Genomic DNA, 17,481 nt, shown 5'->3' with positions numbered 1-17,481 from the left:
CAAAAGGGGCCTAAGGCAGGACAAAGCTCATGGAGGAAAAACCATTACTTAAAATAAAAATCACCTTAAAAATTTTTTTTTTCTTAACTTTTATTTATTTTTTGAGAGACAGAAACAGAGCATGAGCAGGGGAAGGGCAAAGAGAGACACAGAATCAGAAACAGGTCCCAGGCTCTGAGCTGTCAGCACAGAGCCTGACACGGGGCTCAAACCCACAAACTGTGAGATCATGACCTGATGTCTGATGCTTAACTGACGAGCCACCCAGGCACTCCAAATATCACCTTAAGATGATTTATGTGGCTTCCCAATGATCCCTCCACCCCCACCCGCACCCCATTACCTTTCATTGAGCAAAACCTCCCAACCTGGACATAAACATTAGGCACCTTGCTGCCTAAAAGGAAAAAAACCTAGTCTTCCCTGCCATGGGTGGCAGCCTAACTAACACCAACAACCTTTAATCTGATACATGAATTCTGGCGGCACTGCCTGAAGCAACTTCTACCCTATGCTGTCCAACAAGGAGAACATTAACTACGTGTGACTATTGACATTAAATGTAATTAAAAATTCAGATCTTCAGTGGCACTGGCCACATTTCAAGAGCTCTGTATGGCTGGCTACATGTTGGCCAGGCTACCAATTAGGGTAGATGTAGGGGAATCACCTCTCAATCCTTAAGTCCAGCAAGTGCTTTTACCTAAAACTATGCTGTGTGAGAAGGGCCTGGGGCTCTGCTCCTTCCTAGGGTCTCCCAGCATCCTTCATCTCCTCTAACAAAAAACATCTGACACTGGCCTAGACACACACACACTGTGTTGCGTGGAGTTCTCTCATGGACCCAAAGGATCAAGAACCCATTGCTACCTGCACCTACCTCTATAAAAAATGAAAACCAGACATAGAATTGATGCTGAATACAGGCTTACTACAGCGATTAGTGAAATTCACCCAAGTACTTTGAGTAACTTGAACTGTTTTTTAAAAATCCATCTTAGGGGCATCTGGGTGGCTCAGTCGGTTAAGGGTCCGACTTCGGCTCAGGTCATGATCTCGGGGTTTGTGGGTTCGAGCCCTACGTCAGGCTCTGTGCTGACAGCTAGCTCAGAGCCAGGAGCCTGTCTTCAGATTATGCGTCTCTCTCTGACCCTACACTGCTCACGCTCTCACTCTCTCAAAAACAAATAAAACATTTAAAAAACCCCCATCGTATTAAGAGTTTGCTTCCAAAACATTTCACCCCAGTCTAAGAATTGATATTTAAATTTTAGCAATATATAGAATTTTGAGAATAATCCAGAAAACAATTGAGAAAAAACACGTAAATTTCTGATTTCGTTACAAAGATGGCTGCTAGAGAAAACAAAACTTAAAGCATTTAACTATTTTACATTAGGCTAACAGTGAGAATGGAAATATTTCAGGTGAGAATACAAATCCCATGAGGGACATAAAATATAAGTTCAAGGAAAAATCCGGAATGATGTAAATTTTCCGTTAAAAGTGGATGATTAAATTATGGATTTAGAGTCCATTGTATTCGTCTGACATGAGCGGTTTTGTTTAAATGTCAGCATTCACAACGTGCCAAAAATTTTCTTCGCAATTACGTAAACCTACGATGTACACTACAGATGTTACTTTAAAAAAAAAATCACTTTCAATGTCCTTCCAGGCCACGGATCCGGTCGGTGCGGTCCCGGGGCGCTTCCGCCGCGCCCTGCTCTTCCACAATCTAGGCGCTTGCGGGGCGTTTTTCCCAGCCACCGTGTCTGGCCCCCGGCCGGGCTCTCGGAGGCAGCAGACGGAGCCCACAGCCCCGACGCTCCGCTCCGTTCCGCCTCCTCCCGGCGTCGGTACCGCGCCTCACTCGTCAAGTGTTCCGTGTTCAGATACAGAAGTCGTTAGGTGTTTATTCTACCTAGCCCCTCGTTTGCCTTACTGTCTGCCCCACCCTGGAATATAAAGTCCAAAAAACTGGGAGCTTCGCCTGCAGTTTCCCGGCTGCGACCGCAAGCGCGCTACCAGGCCGTGCAGAAATAAGCTTCCCTCCGTGCCCACGCCCTTCGGTCACGTGCCCGAACAGCAAAATATCATCGAGTCCGTCCTCCGGCCTCCCAGAGAGGACTCGGAAGTGCACTGGAGCCAGCGCAGGCCCTTCCGGCTGGGCCGTCCGCGCTTTTGTCCCGCCGGCGGCCTGGCTCCCGCGGCGCCGCCACAGCCAGTACGTGAGTCCGCGGCCGCCCGCCTCTCGCCCCCGGCCTTCGCCTGCCACGCCTTGCCCTTTGTGGCCGAGTCTTGGCTGCCCCTCGGGTCTCGGGCGGGGTATGGAAGGAAGCGTTTCCCCCTCTCTATATACACCTCAGGAGACACGTTCAAGGGGAGTGGAGCAGAGGGAAGACGTCAGGCCAGCCTAGGGGTGTGGGGCGTGCGGATAGAACAGGCTGGTATCTCTGTGGGCTCCAGCTCCGGCCTTCCTAGCGGCCGGGGCCGAGTTGGGGTTGCCCAGTGGTCGGAGAAAGGCTGGGGCCTGGCTCTTGTCTTTCTTTACTATTCGCTTCTTTCTCGGGCCGGAGGAGAGCCCTGGACTTGAACCCTTTAAAATAATCCCCCTGGTGTGTACCCCCTTGCAGTTAAGTTTGGCCCTAGGACGTGAGAGGGATTGCCAGCGTTAGAAGGACCCCTAGGGGTGATCTGCTTCAACACGCCCCCCACCTCCTACTCCCACCCCCGCTCCCGTTTTCTTTCCATAGTTGGGAAGATGATATTGAGAGGCTCCTGCCGCAGGTGCAGATCGAGCCCCGGGGAGGCACTTCCAGACCCTTGCTCTGCGGAAGCTCACCGGTGTACAGACTGGGTACGACCGGAGGAGGGTGCTTGCCTAGGGCTCTGAAAGTTGAGAAGTTGACTAGGTAGGGGAATTTGGAAGAGGCTTCCAGACTCCGGGACAACCGGGATGTGAAAGATGAACGGGAAGTGCCAGGGCTGGGTGTACTGCTCTAAAACGTTTAGACTAGGTAGCCACTAGGGTGTTTTCTTCCTGAAAGCCCGAGGGTTTTGTTTTGTTAATACGTTTTTAAATACGTTTACTAATATATTTAATATTCATATGGTTCAGATGTTTGCAATATAAGCAGTGAGTAGTGAAATGGTTTGCTCCAGTTCTGTCATCTTCCCATGCCCAAACCTCTAGACAGTTACATTTGTTAGGTTGAGTATAACCGTCGTTTGTTTATGCAAATACTGGCGAATATGAATGTAGTTAGTTTCCCCTTTTTCACACAGGTGATAGGGAGGGTATGCTCCAAAATATCTGTATCTGCATACTGTATTTTAAGGATCATCAAAATGCAAAGAGCTTTTAAAACAACAACAGAACAGCACTTTGGTAACAGATGGGCTATTGTTTGGATGTTTTGAATATTCCACAATTTTTTAGATCTATTTGGAGCCATTTGGGTTGTTTTCAATATTTTGTGACTTCATCAGTGGTGCACTCAGTGATGCTCTAGGACATCTTTTAGCAAGGGTTTTTATTTATTTTTTTATTATAGTTTACTGTCAAGTTGGTTTCCGTATAACACCCAGTTCTCATCCCAACAAGTGCCCTCCTCCATGTTCATCACCCATTTCTCCCTCTCCCCTTCCCCCCATCAACTAGCAAGATTTTTAAAGAAGAGATCAGTCAAAATAATTTTTGTTTTACATTAACTCAGCCAGTTACTGATAAATTGTTAAATATGCCAAATCATTATTGGAACACTTCATGTAGAATGTTTAAAGAAAAAATAAAACCAACTAGGTTTTCTCTCCTGGAACTTGTATTTATGATGCTTAGCCTTATGCTAGCCTAATAATCTAATTCTGTTAATGACACCCTTCCAGCCAGTCTCTGCTCATTTAGCTTCAGAAAAATCACTCAGTCTTCCTTTCAGAATCTCCTTTGCTTACCTTTTTCCTCAGGATGACTAGAAATCTCTTCACCACTACCAGGTATGAGAATTTTCTATTTCATTTTTTACTTTAAGGAAAAATCACCTTTAATCCTTATTTCTACTTTTAAGCAATAGAACCAACTCATCATACACTAAATGCAGTAATGACTAAAGCACACACCATATTCTCTCTCTTTTCATCTGTACTCCTTGATTCCATCTTTCATCTGTCTCATTCTGCAGTTTCCTAGGTGTTCTTTCTTCTGAAGTGGTAAGCATTTTGTGTTTATGTGTCTTGTTTTTTTGGTCATTTCCAAACCAAATATATAAAAAGAACTTAAGGTGCAGAATCCAGGTATGACACTTGATAGCAAATACACTTGTGAAATATGTTTGGTAATCTGGAAATCTAGAGTAGCTCCTGATGCATTGCTCGTTACAGCCTTTTAATAGGCAGGATTTTTTGGCCAGATTAAGCAAGCCACCAATTCTTTTGTGAGTTGTCCAGTCTCTTAAGAAGGGCCTTTTGACTCTTTCAGGCAGGGGCAGCAAGAATTAAGGGCAAGTTTTTAATGTGTGCAGAGTCTGTTTTGGGCATTGATAGAACATGAACAAGTCCCGAGGAGTTCAGAGGTGGTAGGATGTGTAATTTGGAAGGAGCAGATAACTTTCTAAAGCTAGTACTTTTGACTGATATAACCAGGTTGTTGGGTCATGCTTCTGCTGACAACTAGAGAGGAGTTGGAGAGGAATTTCCCATCCAGCTTGTAGAATAGTTAAGAACTGAAGCCTTTCCAGCCATTCTATACAGCATTTGTGCTTTGGGGATGATTATTTTCTAGCGTCAAAGAGAATATGACTTGACTTAGCTAACATATCAGTCTTTTTTTTTTTAAGTTGTCATTCAAAGTCCAGTTAGTTAACATACAGTGTAATATTAGTTTCAGGTATACAATTTAGTGATTCAACACTTTGATACAATCACCTTGTGCTCATCATGACAGGTGCAAACCCCATCATCCCTCCATCCCCCTATTTCCTCATTCCCTTACCCCTCTCCCCTCTGGTAACCACCAGTTTATTTTCTTTAATTAAGAGTCTGTTTCTTGATCATTCTTTCTCTCTCCCTCTCTCTGTTTCTCTCTCTCTTTCTCTTGCCCCTTTGCTCTTTTGTGTTGTTTCTTAAGTTCCACATAGAAATGAAATTATATGGTATTTCTCTGACTGACTTATTTCAGCATAATACTCTCTAGCTACATCCACGTCAATGCAAATGGCAAGATTTCATTTTTTTTAAATGACTGAGTAGTATTCCATTGTATATATACACCACATCTTTATCCATTCATCAGTGGACAGACACTTGGGCTGTTCACATAATTTGGCTGTTGAAGATAATGCTATTATAAACTTGGGGGTGCATGTATTCCTTTGAATTAGTATTTTTGTATTCTTTGGGTAAATACATAGTACTGCAATTGTTGGATCATAGATTAGTTCTCTTTGTTACTTTTTGAGGAGCCTCCATACTGTTTTCCAGAGTGGCTGTACCAGTTTGCATTCCCACCAACAGTGCAAAAATGTTCCCTCTTCTCTGCATCCTCCCCAACATCTGTTGTTTCCTGAGTTGCTAATTTTAGCCATTCTTACTGATGTAAAGTGGTATCTCATTGTGTTCATTTTTATTTACCAGATGATGAGTGACGTTGAGCACCTTTTCATGTGTCTCTTTGCCATCTGTATGTCTTCTTTGGGAAAATATCTGTTCATGTCTTCTGCCCATTTGTTATTTTTTAATTGGATTATTTGGTGTTTTTGGATGTTGAGTTTTACAAATTCTTTATATGTTTTGGATACTAACCCTTTATCCATACATAGGTCATTTGCAAATACTTTCTTCTATTCTGTAGGTTGCCATTTAGTTTTGTTGATTGTTAACTTCACTGTCCAGAAGCTTTTTATCTTGATAAAGTCCCAATAGTTTATTTTTGCTTTTGTTTTCCTTGCCTCAGGAGACATATCTAGAAAGAAATTGCTATGACTGATGTCAAAGATGTTACTACCTGTGTTCTTTAGGATTTTTATGGTTTCCGGTCTCATATTTAGGTCTTTCAAACCCATTTTGAATTTTTTTTGTATATGGTATAAGAAAGTGGTCTACTTTCATTCTTTTGCACATTGCTGTCCAGTTTTCTTAACACCATTTGTTGAAGAGATTTTCTTTTCCCCTTTGGATATTCTTTCCTGCTTTGGCAAAGATTAATTGACCATATAATTGTGCATTCATTTCTGGGTTTTGTATTCTGTTCTACTGATCTGTGTGTCTGTTTTTATGTCACCATCATAACTGTTTTGTCCCCTAGAGCTTTTTAATATACCTTGAAGTCCAGAATTGTGATGCCTCCACCTTTGCCTTTCTTTTTCAAGGTTGTTTGGCTATTCAGGGTCTTTTGTGGTTCCATACAGATTTGGGGATTGTTTCTTGTAGCTCTGTGTAAACGCCTGTATTTTGATAGGGCACGTGAGTCTTGATTGGCTTATAATCTCCTCCCAGACTTCAGGACTCAGTTCTCTCTCTGGTATTTTTTTCTTTTAATTTTTTATTATGAAAAGATTTAAACACACAAGAAAGTAAAATAGTACAATGAATTCCATACATCCGTAGATTAGTTTCGATAATAATTTTGATTCCTCTACATTTGTTTCACCTTTCCCTTTGTATTTTTTCTTTATTAAAGTTTTTGAAAGGAAATTTCAGACATCGTGCCATTTCATTCTAACATACTTCCAGTCTAAAAAAAAAATGACACTTCTAACATAGCTACAGTGCTCTATCATATCATCCTAAATGAATTCTGATTCCTTGATATTATCTCACAAAGGTTGGCAAACTGTTGGGTGATGCATTCTCATAGGTGTTGTATCCTCAGGATGTCACTCCTGGAAGCACATAATGTCCATCTACCACCATTGATGATATTAATTTACAACATTTGGTCAAGACATTGTCTAATTCCTCTACTTTGTAATTACTATTTTTCCCTTTTAGTCTGGGGTGAATATTTTAAGATCATATGTACTGCCCTTCTCAAAATTTCCCCCCTTGATTTAGAATCCATCTCCCCTCATACAATCTTTGCTCAAATAGTTGCAGAATACTAATTTTTTTTTCAGCTCTACTGTTTTCCACATATATACCAACTGGCCCTGGCATTCTGCTCTAAGTAAGTGGCTTCTCTCCTCTGTTTATGTATGGACTCACAAAATCCTATTTTCAATGGTGTGTAATTCATTACTCTACATAATTATTAGGGAGCCTAAATTGTGTGGTCAGGCTGGCTTGTGGTCTTATGTCATACTCTGTCATTTAAAAAAAATTTTTTTATGTTTATTTGCTTTTGAGAAAAAGAGGGAACAGAGCATTAGCAGGGGAGGGGCAGAGAGAGTGAGGGAGACAGAGAATCTGAAGCAGGCTCCAGGCTCCGAGCTGTCAGCACAGAGCACGTTGCAGGGCTTGAACTTAAAAACCTTGAGATTATGACCTAAGCTGAAGTTGAGCCACCCAGGTGCCCCTACATGAGCTGAAGTTGGACAGTTAACCAAATGAGCCACCCAGGTGCCCCTACATACCCTGTCATTTTCAAGCATCTTATTGTTGGCATAACAAGATGCCCCAACTCACCTTCTGTGTATCCTACCCTAGCCTAGCATCTGCCATTTCTCTGAGGAGCTCTGGTTCCTTTTAGTATGTAGTAGTCGTAGAGACTAAGAACAGGGTGCTCTATGTGCTTATTACCACTAAGATATTTTTTGCTTCTTGGCTTTTCAGCAGAGAGCTAGGGAATATGTATGTATACATGTGAATACACACACACACACACACACACACACACACACACACTCACAATTTAGAAATCTTGAATTCACACTGATCTCTGATTCATCCCCATGGGTTCTTGCCTTTCCCTAGACCATATTTTTATGTCTCTTCTTCCTCCAGGAGAGCCTTGGCTTGCAACTAAATCAACACATTTACTCAGTCCCCTACCACATCTAAAATTGTTTCAAAATTACTTTGCCATAAGAGGACCTGGGTGGCCCAGTCAGTTAAGTTTCTGACTTCAGTGCACATCATGATCTCACAGTTTGTGAGTTTGAGCCCCAAATTGGGCTCTCTGCTATCAGCACAGAGCCTGCTTTGGATATTCTGTCCCCCTCCCTCTCTGCCCCTCCCTGACTTGCCCTCTCTCAAAAATAAACAAACATTAAAAAGTAGTAACAAAAATTTTAAAAATTACTTTGCCCATACCTTTACAGAAAACAAACCTGCTTAAAAATTATCATTTTCAGCACTTCCCTACCACCCCTTCCAGCCTAAGACTGAAAGTATATAGTATATGGTCACATATTATGTGATGACTGTGTGCCTACGTTACATGGGTTAGTTTGTTTCTTTTTGTTCCCTTCCTATGGTTAAATTATTCATGTAAAACACAAATGAGATCATTTGTTTCCATTTGCTTTCTGGTTTAGCTGCTTTTCCTTATTGTAATTTTCATTGATTTAATTTTATTCTTCGAATATGCAGCACATTATCATGCTTCCATAAGTAAAAACTGTGCAAAAAGCTGTACTTAGAGTATCTCTCTTCTCATCGTATGTCACTGTTCTTCCCACTCCTCCACTTAATAGGTAATGGGGCTTTACTTATTTCTGACTTCCTTCATTACTGTAAATATAAGCAGATATATGCTCATTTACTTATTTTTCTTCCTTATATAAAATGTAGCATGTATGCTTTTTTTCTCTTTACATTATATCCTGGAAATTGCTCCCTCTCAATCAATTTATAGAGATGTTTCTTTTCTTTCTGTCTTTCTTTCTTTTTTTTTTTTAGTACTCCATTGCAATTATGTGTCATAGTTTATTTAACCGATCTTCTATGCTACCACCAATGTTTAGGTAGTTTTCCAAATTCTGTAGTTACAAATAATGCTACCATGAATAGCTTTGTGCACATATGCTTTTTTGTTTTATTGGAAGTGGATCTTCAGTATAAATTCTGAGATTTCTGGATTGAAGTGTAAATGCACACAGTTGTGTCAGATATTGGCAGATGCCCCTCAACAGTGGTTATGCCAATTTGTATTCCCATTAATATATGAAAGTGACTGTTTCCACCACAGCCTCACCAATAGAGTATATTGTCAAGCTTTTAATATGACAGATGAGACATGGTATCTTATGTAGTTCTCCTTTGGATTTCTCTTATGAGTGAAATTGAAAACATGTTTGCGGGACATTTTAATATTTCTTTTTGTGAATTGTACATGTCTCTTGCACATTTTTTCTATAGGAATTTTAGTCTATATTTTTCAACTTTTGAAATTTTTTTTGTATGAGTGATATTAGCCCCTATAAAAGATGCACATTGTAAATATTTTCTTTCATTTTTGCCATTTCTCAATTTTGCTTATAGCATTTTTGCCAATGTAATTTGTATTTATAAAATTTATCAATCCTCTCTTATTGTATATGATTCACAGTTTGCAATTTTTTTCTGTAATCAGATTATAGAAACTTTCACTCATGTTTCCTTCTACTATTTGTATGGCATCACATTTTCATAATTAGAGCTCTGCTGCATTTGGAGTTTATTCTTGAGTTATGGTATAAATAATGAATCTGATTTTATCTTTTTCCAAATGGTTTTATTGTTATCCTAACACTATTCTAAATAGTGCCTCAATAATCTGATCTGACATTTTTTATATGCTTGATTTTGTGTAATATTAAGACTATTTCTGGACCTTCTATTCTATTCCATTTGTCCATACGCTGTTACCATGCTGCTTTAGATATAGAGGCTTTTTGGTATGTTTTAATACCTAGTCCTGCCTTATAGCTCTTCCTTTTCTGTTTCTTTTTCTAGCAATTTTTGTGTTTATTTATTTATTTTTTTTAACTTTAGGTAGTCTCCATGCTCAATGTGGGGCTTTAACTCATTACCCCAAGACCAAGAGTTGCATGCCTTACCAGCCAGGTGCCCCTTTTATGTTTATGTTAGAGGATTTGGCTTTATGGCTATAGGAACTTGAACATCTTTCCTGAGGGCTGAAGATGAATAGAGTCAGATGGGCCAAGGCCAGAGGGAATGAATGGAGCATAGTCCCTGATAAAAGATATGTTGCAGTTGATGATTATAGAATTCCACTGCCTGCCCAGCAGCCTTTGCATTTCAGCAACATGAACTATTTTGCCCAAAGTATTAGAGACACGTAGAGGGCTTTCAAGAGGAACAGAGAATCCCTGCTTGAGCCCTAAAATCTGTTTTAGGAAGGAGTTTGCCTCTCCTGAGTCCTGTGATTTATACCTAGGTTCCAGTCTTAATCAAATAACCTGACCTCAATAGGAAGTAATAATTATTCATGTAACACCAAGTAGTCGGCATTGTTCACAACACTTTATATATGTTATCTCATTTAGTATTCATGTCAACCCCATTGCCCTCATTTTACAGATGAGGAAACTGGCACAAAGAGGTTAAGTCACTATCTTGAGATCATGAAGTTAAGTATTTGAATCCAGGTAGTAGTATTTCCTTTGCTAGGTGGTTTGCATTTTAGCTTCTCGTCTTTGATATGCTCTGACTGCTGTTAGCCTGTTCATAAAGTGGAAATGGTGCATCTTTGCCTGGCAGGCTGGATCGAGCATGTTCTTCCCTGTAGAATTCCTCCCTGACTGCCCACTTTCCAGGGTCAGGTTTTCCTTGAAGGGAGAGTCGAGGAGGCCAAACCAATGCCAGGAAGCTGCAGTTTGCTTTCTTTCTCATGTCTTATGACTGTCTTCATGTTTTCATTACCATCTCCCCAATACCTCCACCTAGGTACTGATTTCTTCTCTCTTTTTAGCTTTGTCTGTTTAGTTCTGCTGATTATGTCTTCTTAACTTTTGTCTTATTAATATTTCTGTTTATGCTTATTCAGAGATTTCTTCTAACCTCTGACTTTTTTCATGACTAGGTATTAGTTTCCAAAAACCAATCAACATCTGTGGTTCTGTACATCATTTCAACCCATTTCACTTGCCCACCTGCAAAACTGTTATGCAAGAATAGAAAAACTCTTTGTTCCATTGAAAATCCAAGCCTCTAACATTTTAATATCAACTCCTCAGGGGTAGAAATTTTGGCATGTCCCCTTTTGTATCCCCTGCGGTTAAAAATGGTACTTATCACACAGTATACAGTCAATAAATATTTTTCAAGTGAGTGAGTGAATTTGGATGTAACTCTTCGAGTTTCTTCTAAACAAAATGAACAGGTATCCTTTTCATTTTCTTGGTTTAGTGTCACATTTGAAGACGAAGGGCTCTGAGGATGAGGAATCAACTGAAAAGTATGAAAATGATCGAAATGCAGAATCTGTGTGGCCAAAAGTGGAAGGTTTTCACAGGGATCATATCCAGAAATATAAGGTTGGTGAAACCTGTGATTGGGATAGCAAGGTAGAGAGTCAATTGGAAAATCCGGAGGGAAAAAGGATAATGGAAGACAAAACTGGCACCAGGGAAAAGATTGGCAAAGCCAAGAACACAGCAAATATAAAGATGGAACAGGAAGATGAAGCATCTGAGAAAAGCTTACATCCAAGTTCAAAACACCAGACTGTCTCTGTAGAACAGATAAACAGTGAACAAGACAAATGTGTGGAGAACCTTAATGGAAACTCTCGTCGTGGTCCGCAGCAGAAAACCAGTGCTGTTAAGAAATCACACAAATGTGAGGAGTGTGGGAAATCATTCAAATACAATTCCCGCCTTGTTCAACATAAAATTATGCACACTGGGGAAAAACGCTATGAGTGTGATGACTGTGGAGGGGCTTTCCGGAGCAGCTCAAGCCTTCGAGTCCACAAACGGATCCATACTGGGGAAAAGCCGTACAAGTGTGAGGAATGTGGGAAAGCCTACATGTCATACTCCAGCCTTATAAACCACAAAAGCACCCACTCTGGAGAGAAGAACTGTAAGTGTGATGAGTGTGGGAAATCCTTCAATTATAGCTCTGTTTTGGATCAGCATAAGAGGATCCACACAGGGGAGAAGCCTTATGAATGTGGTGAGTGTGGGAAGGCTTTCAGGAATAGCTCTGGTCTCAGAGTCCACAAAAGGATCCACACAGGGGAGAAGCCCTACGAATGTGACATCTGTGGGAAAACTTTCAGTAATAGCTCCGGCCTTAGGGTCCACAAAAGGATCCACACAGGCGAAAAACCTTATGAATGTGATGAGTGTGGGAAGGCCTTCATTACTTGCAGAACACTTCTAAACCATAAAAGCATCCACTTTGGAGATAAACCTTATAAATGTGATGAGTGTGAGAAATCGTTTAATTATAGTTCTCTCCTCATTCAGCATAAAGTCATCCACACTGGAGAGAAACCTTATGAATGTGATGAATGCGGGAAGGCCTTCAGGAACAGCTCAGGCCTTATAGTGCACAAAAGGATCCACACAGGAGAGAAACCTTACAAGTGTGACGTCTGTGGCAAAGCGTTCAGCTATAGTTCAGGCCTGGCAGTTCATAAAAGCATTCACCCTGGGAAGAAAGCTCATGAATGTAAGGAGTGTGGAAAATCCTTCAGCTATAACTCACTTCTTCTTCAGCATAAAACCATTCACACTGGAGAGAGACCTTATGTATGTGATTTGTGTGGGAAAACATTTAGGAACAATTCAGGCCTCAAAGTCCACAGGAGGCTCCATACTGGGGAAAAACCATATAAGTGTGATGTGTGTGGGAAAGCCTATATCTCACGCTCTAGCCTTAAAAACCACAAAGGAATCCATCTTGGGGAGAAGCCCTATAAATGTAGCTATTGTGAGAAATCTTTCAATTACAGCTCTGCCCTTGAACAACATAAAAGGATTCATACAAGGGAGAAACCTTTTGGATGTGATGAGTGTGGAAAAGCCTTCAGAAATAATTCAGGCCTTAAAGTACATAAACGGATCCACACTGGGGAGAGACCTTACAAATGTGAAGAATGTGGGAAAGCCTATATCTCACTCTCAAGCCTTATAAATCATAAAAGTGTACACCCTGGGGAAAAGCCCTATAAGTGTGATGAGTGTGAAAAAGCTTTCATCACATACCGAACCCTTACAAACCACAAAAAAATCCATCTTGGGGAGAAGCCCTACAAATGTGATGTATGTGAGAAATCTTTTAATTACACCTCACTGCTTTCTCAACACAAAAGGGTCCACACTAGAGAGAAACCTTATGAATGTGACAGGTGTGAGAAGGTCTTCAGAAACAACTCAAGCCTTAAAGTGCATAAAAGAATCCATACGGGGGAGAAGCCCTATGAATGTGATGTGTGTGGTAAGGCCTACATCTCACACTCAAGCCTTATTAACCATAAAAGTACCCACCCTGGCAAGACTCCCTACACATGTGATGAATGTGGGAAAGCTTTTTTCTCAAGCAGAACTCTAGTAAGCCATAAAAGAGTCCATCTTGGGGAGAAACCCTTCAAATGTGTCGAGTGTGGGAAATCTTTCAATTACAGTTCACTCCTTTCTCAACACAAGAGGATCCACACGGGAGAGAAACCTTATATATGCGATAGGTGTGGAAAGGCATTCAGGAACAGCTCAGGCCTCACAGTGCATAAAAGGATTCATACGGGCGAGAAACCGTATGAATGTGATGAGTGTGGGAAGGCATACATCTCACACTCAAGTCTTATTAACCATAAAAGTGTCCACCGTGGACAGCAGCCCTATAATTGTGAGTGTGGGAAATCCTTCAATTATAGATCAGTTCTTGACCAACACAAAAGGATCCACACTGGAAAGAAGCCATACCGATGTAATGAGTGTGGGAAGGCTTTTAATATCAGATCAAATCTCACCAAGCATAAAAGAACTCATACTGGAGAGGAATCCTTAAATGTGACAAATGTGGGAAGTCACAGTGACACATCACAGAAGAGAACTCATTATGGAGGGAATGCTCTGGATGGGACCAAGATGAGCATATCTGTAGGAGGCAGAGCTTACCAAGTCTCAACTCAAATGGAAGAAAAACCTTATGAATGTATGAATATCATATGAATATGAGGTATTTGTTCATGGCTTATAATTTACATAGTATAAATGAAGCTGAGTACTCTTCAGTATGATCTTCAATCATAGCCAGCAAGGAAGCCTACAATGTCAAGGTAGTTGAGCCTTTATGGAACACAAAATAGTTTATACTGGGGATAAAACCTATCAAAGTGACAGAATATTTGAAAATCCTTCAAAATAAGCAGACATTTCTGGACATGAAGCACATGGATGAGGAAAGGACTTCACTTAGAAGTCATATAGTCACTATCAGAAAGTTCGTATTTGGTTAAGTTCTGTGAATAGAAATGGGAAATTCAGCTATAGCTTTGAACCCCAATTATATATTGGGCAGTGGAAAAAACATAAGAAGGGCCTTCAACAGGCAGATTCAGGGAGAGATAGGCTTCAGGGGATATATATTTAAGGGTAGTGATCGTGAAGTAGAAGTTTGATGTAATTGAATAATTTGTGAGGGGTGATGACAAATTTTGAAACAAACTTGGGTTTTGTTGTAGGAGAGTGGAAAATGTAAACCTGAATCTAGCAGGAAATAGAGTCATTAAAAATGCAAGCTGATTGGATTATGCCATTGCAATGTTGTGATTCACTGGTTGAATGGAGAAAACTTTTAGAATTTTCAAATGAGACCCCTCAATGAATGATGAAGTGTGATGAGTGGAAACCTCACACATTGTGCTACAAATAAATAAAAGGTTCTACCATAGAGAGAAATTCAGCACATTACATAACTAATTGAAAAGGTCTTCAACATGAATTTGCACCTGCACAAAAATAATTGACTCAGGGATTCCTATGAATAGGAATGCTGAGAAGGTCATTTTATTGCAAGAGCTAAAAAGCTGAGTAGCAGTTGATAATAGAGGGATTGGAACAAATTCATGCTCCTTAATAATCCTGTTAAATGTTTGATTGTTATTGTAAAGATTTCATGCACTACATGCGTATTGTCTGTTGTAAAATGTTATGAATACTATGTTCAGGGCTCACTTTGTCTTGGCCATGAAGAGCCAGATGGTTCTGGTGAGGTAAGGTGTAACTCCAATAAAGAAATTCCTCAAAAATAGACTCTGACTGACTTTAGATGGAACAGTATGGCAGAGAAAGCCATTTGTGTGTCATATCTTTGTGGGGTAAGTTAGACCAGATCCAAATCAGGGAAGGCACCTGGGGACTTATACCATGGGGCTAATAGCTCAGGCTTCACAAGAAATTAGGTGGTGTCTCCACCAGGAGGAGTGCAAAATGGATTGATCCTCATACTGGGGCTGGATCATAGCTCCTGGGAATCGGCAGGCTGTGGGACTGAACTGTCACCATACAGAAATAATTCTCTTGGGAACACATAGGATTTAACAAAATATTTGTGTTCACCGGGTAACTCAAAGGGTAAAAGGAGAGTCTTCTGAGAATTAAGTAAGCTGTTGAAGAATACTCCAGGTGAGGCCTGCCTATTGAGGCTGAATTCTAGTCCTATCTTTCTGTCTCCAAAATCTACTCTCTTTATAAGAGAGCAATCTCTAGCTAGATAGTTTCCTAGCTTTCTAAGATTTGTCTCTAGCCCTGCTCTAGCCTCACAGAGTTCTTTGACTTTGTCTCCAGGCCTCCACCAGTAAGATTTGATGGAATAAGGAGGGATGGGGCTAGGAAAAGAAAGAAAGACCATTTCTGCCACTCAGCTCCACTTTGGATTGTCACAACCACACTGTTCTCAGTCCTCTACATGGAACACTGGCAAACCTGACCCTCTCCAGAGACTTGGATTAATTTATTCAGCAAATTCTAATCCTCTGTCCTAAGAACTAGGCAGCAGCAGTAAATACAGATTAAAGGTAATAAAGGTAAGGGAGAAAGTCCACAAGCAAAGCTACACTAATGGATGCTGAACTAAACTGCATTGCTCAGAGGAAAGTGACCACCACCAATGAGAAAGAAGGAGGCAGCAGTGATATTTTGGTGGGACGACTGAATTGAGTCAGAGGGAGGACTGGGATGGGGTGCCTAGATGGCTCAGTCGAGTAAGCATCTGACTCGATTTTGACTCAGGTTATGATCTCGTGGTTCGTGAGTTCAAGCCCCATGTGGGGCTCTGTACTGACAAAGTGGAGCCTGCTTGGAATTCTATGTCTCTGCCCCTTTCCCCTCAAAAAGATACCAAAAAAAAAAAAAAAAAAGCATCAGAAAAAGCTCACACATCCTCTAAAGTGGCTGGTGGCTCCAGGGTTGGTGCATAGTGGGAAGAAAGGGAGACCATAGACTATCAATTCCAAGGAGTCACAAGGTATCCATCTTTTTCATTCATCTAAGGCCACCAGTTTCTTGATCCCTTCCCCCACCCACCTACTTGAGCTCTACTTTGACCTAATGTACCACCTACTATTGGGAAAGAAACAGGCGAAATAAGGGAAAGGATGGCTATCATTCAAATGGGGATTCTAAGTGACCCAGCCCACTAAGCACTGGGATACACTCCTACTGAGGCTTCCATTGATTCTGACCAACAGGAAATGGGCTGCAAGGCCTCTTGGCCTGGGCCTTCATTCCATCTAGGGCCAGATAACATGCTGCTCAAGCTGATCTCAGATAAGGAGGGGTCTTTGAGTTTCCAGTTGTCCCAGGTGGACTTTGTGGTATAACTGCACCCATTCAGGCTCACTTCAGGATTTGAGTTCATTTAGGGAACACTATTCTCCACCTCTCTTCAGAGAAAATGCTTGATGTGCAAGAAGGAAATTAAACTTGCCAACATATAGGTAAATCAAAAGACTTTTTAAAAAAACATTTATTTATTTTTGCGAGACAGAGTACAAGTTGGGGAGGGGCAGAGAGAGAATGAGAACGAATCTGAAGCAGGCTCCAGGCTCTGAGCTGTCAGCACTGAACCTGGTACGGGGCTTGAACCCACAAACCGTCTGAGCTGAAGTCAGATGCTTAACCGAATGAGCCATCCAGGCTTCCCAAAAGACTAATTTTTAAAAAGGAAGTGTCTAGTTCAAAGGGCTAAAGCTAGAAATGAAATGTTGGACAATAGTAAGCAAATTGGAAGCTGGAAGATTTGCCTAAAAGTGACCTAAAGTGTTTGTCTTATTTCTGAGGAGGTCAAGATTCTTTTTAACTCTGGGTTTTAAATTAAGTATGTGTGGTAAAATGTCATGGGCAAACACTAGAAGGATAAAAATAAAGTATATAAATCTAAGGATCTGTACTGGAAAATCTCAAAGTCTATAAGAGAAAAGCCAACACTGAAAAGGCAGGGCAGTACTTTCTGGTAAAGGTAGGTTATGTTGTCTGGGTCAATTTCATACCAATGACAATGAAAAAAGTGCATTTTTAAAAGTTTATTAGTGTACGTGCAGGTGCAAGTGGTGGAGTGGTAGAGAGAGGAAGAGAACCACAAGGTGGCTTT

General features: G+C 40.8%; 1 protein-coding gene across 2 annotated transcripts; it reads left to right on the top strand.

Annotated features, from left to right (window-relative positions):
* Window positions 1-2,149: 2,149 nt before the first annotated feature.
* Window positions 2,150-15,143, top strand: ZFP62 (ZFP62 zinc finger protein). 2 transcript variants are annotated; one of them, XM_029941897.1, is made up of 4 exons: window positions 2,161-2,227; window positions 3,967-3,996; window positions 7,113-7,162; window positions 11,287-15,143. In XM_029941897.1, exons 2-4 carry the CDS (start codon window positions 3,968-3,970, stop codon window positions 14,058-14,060), a joined length of 2,853 nt encoding a protein of 950 aa, XP_029797757.1. In that variant the 5' UTR covers window positions 2,161-2,227; window position 3,967; the 3' UTR covers window positions 14,061-15,143. The 2 variants fall into 2 exon arrangements, with proteins under 2 accessions (XP_029797758.1, XP_029797757.1); XM_029941898.1 differs by lacking the exons at window positions 3,967-3,996; window positions 7,113-7,162 and having other exon boundaries at window positions 2,150-2,227.
* Window positions 15,144-17,481: the final 2,338 nt, after the last annotated feature.

Source organism: Suricata suricatta, chromosome 6 (genome assembly GCF_006229205.1).
Source record: "Suricata suricatta isolate VVHF042 chromosome 6, meerkat_22Aug2017_6uvM2_HiC, whole genome shotgun sequence".
NCBI classification, from domain to species: Eukaryota; Metazoa; Chordata; class Mammalia; order Carnivora; family Herpestidae; genus Suricata; species Suricata suricatta.
The sequence above is the reverse complement of the archived record's forward strand: the minus strand, read 5'-3'. Positions and strand labels throughout refer to the sequence as shown.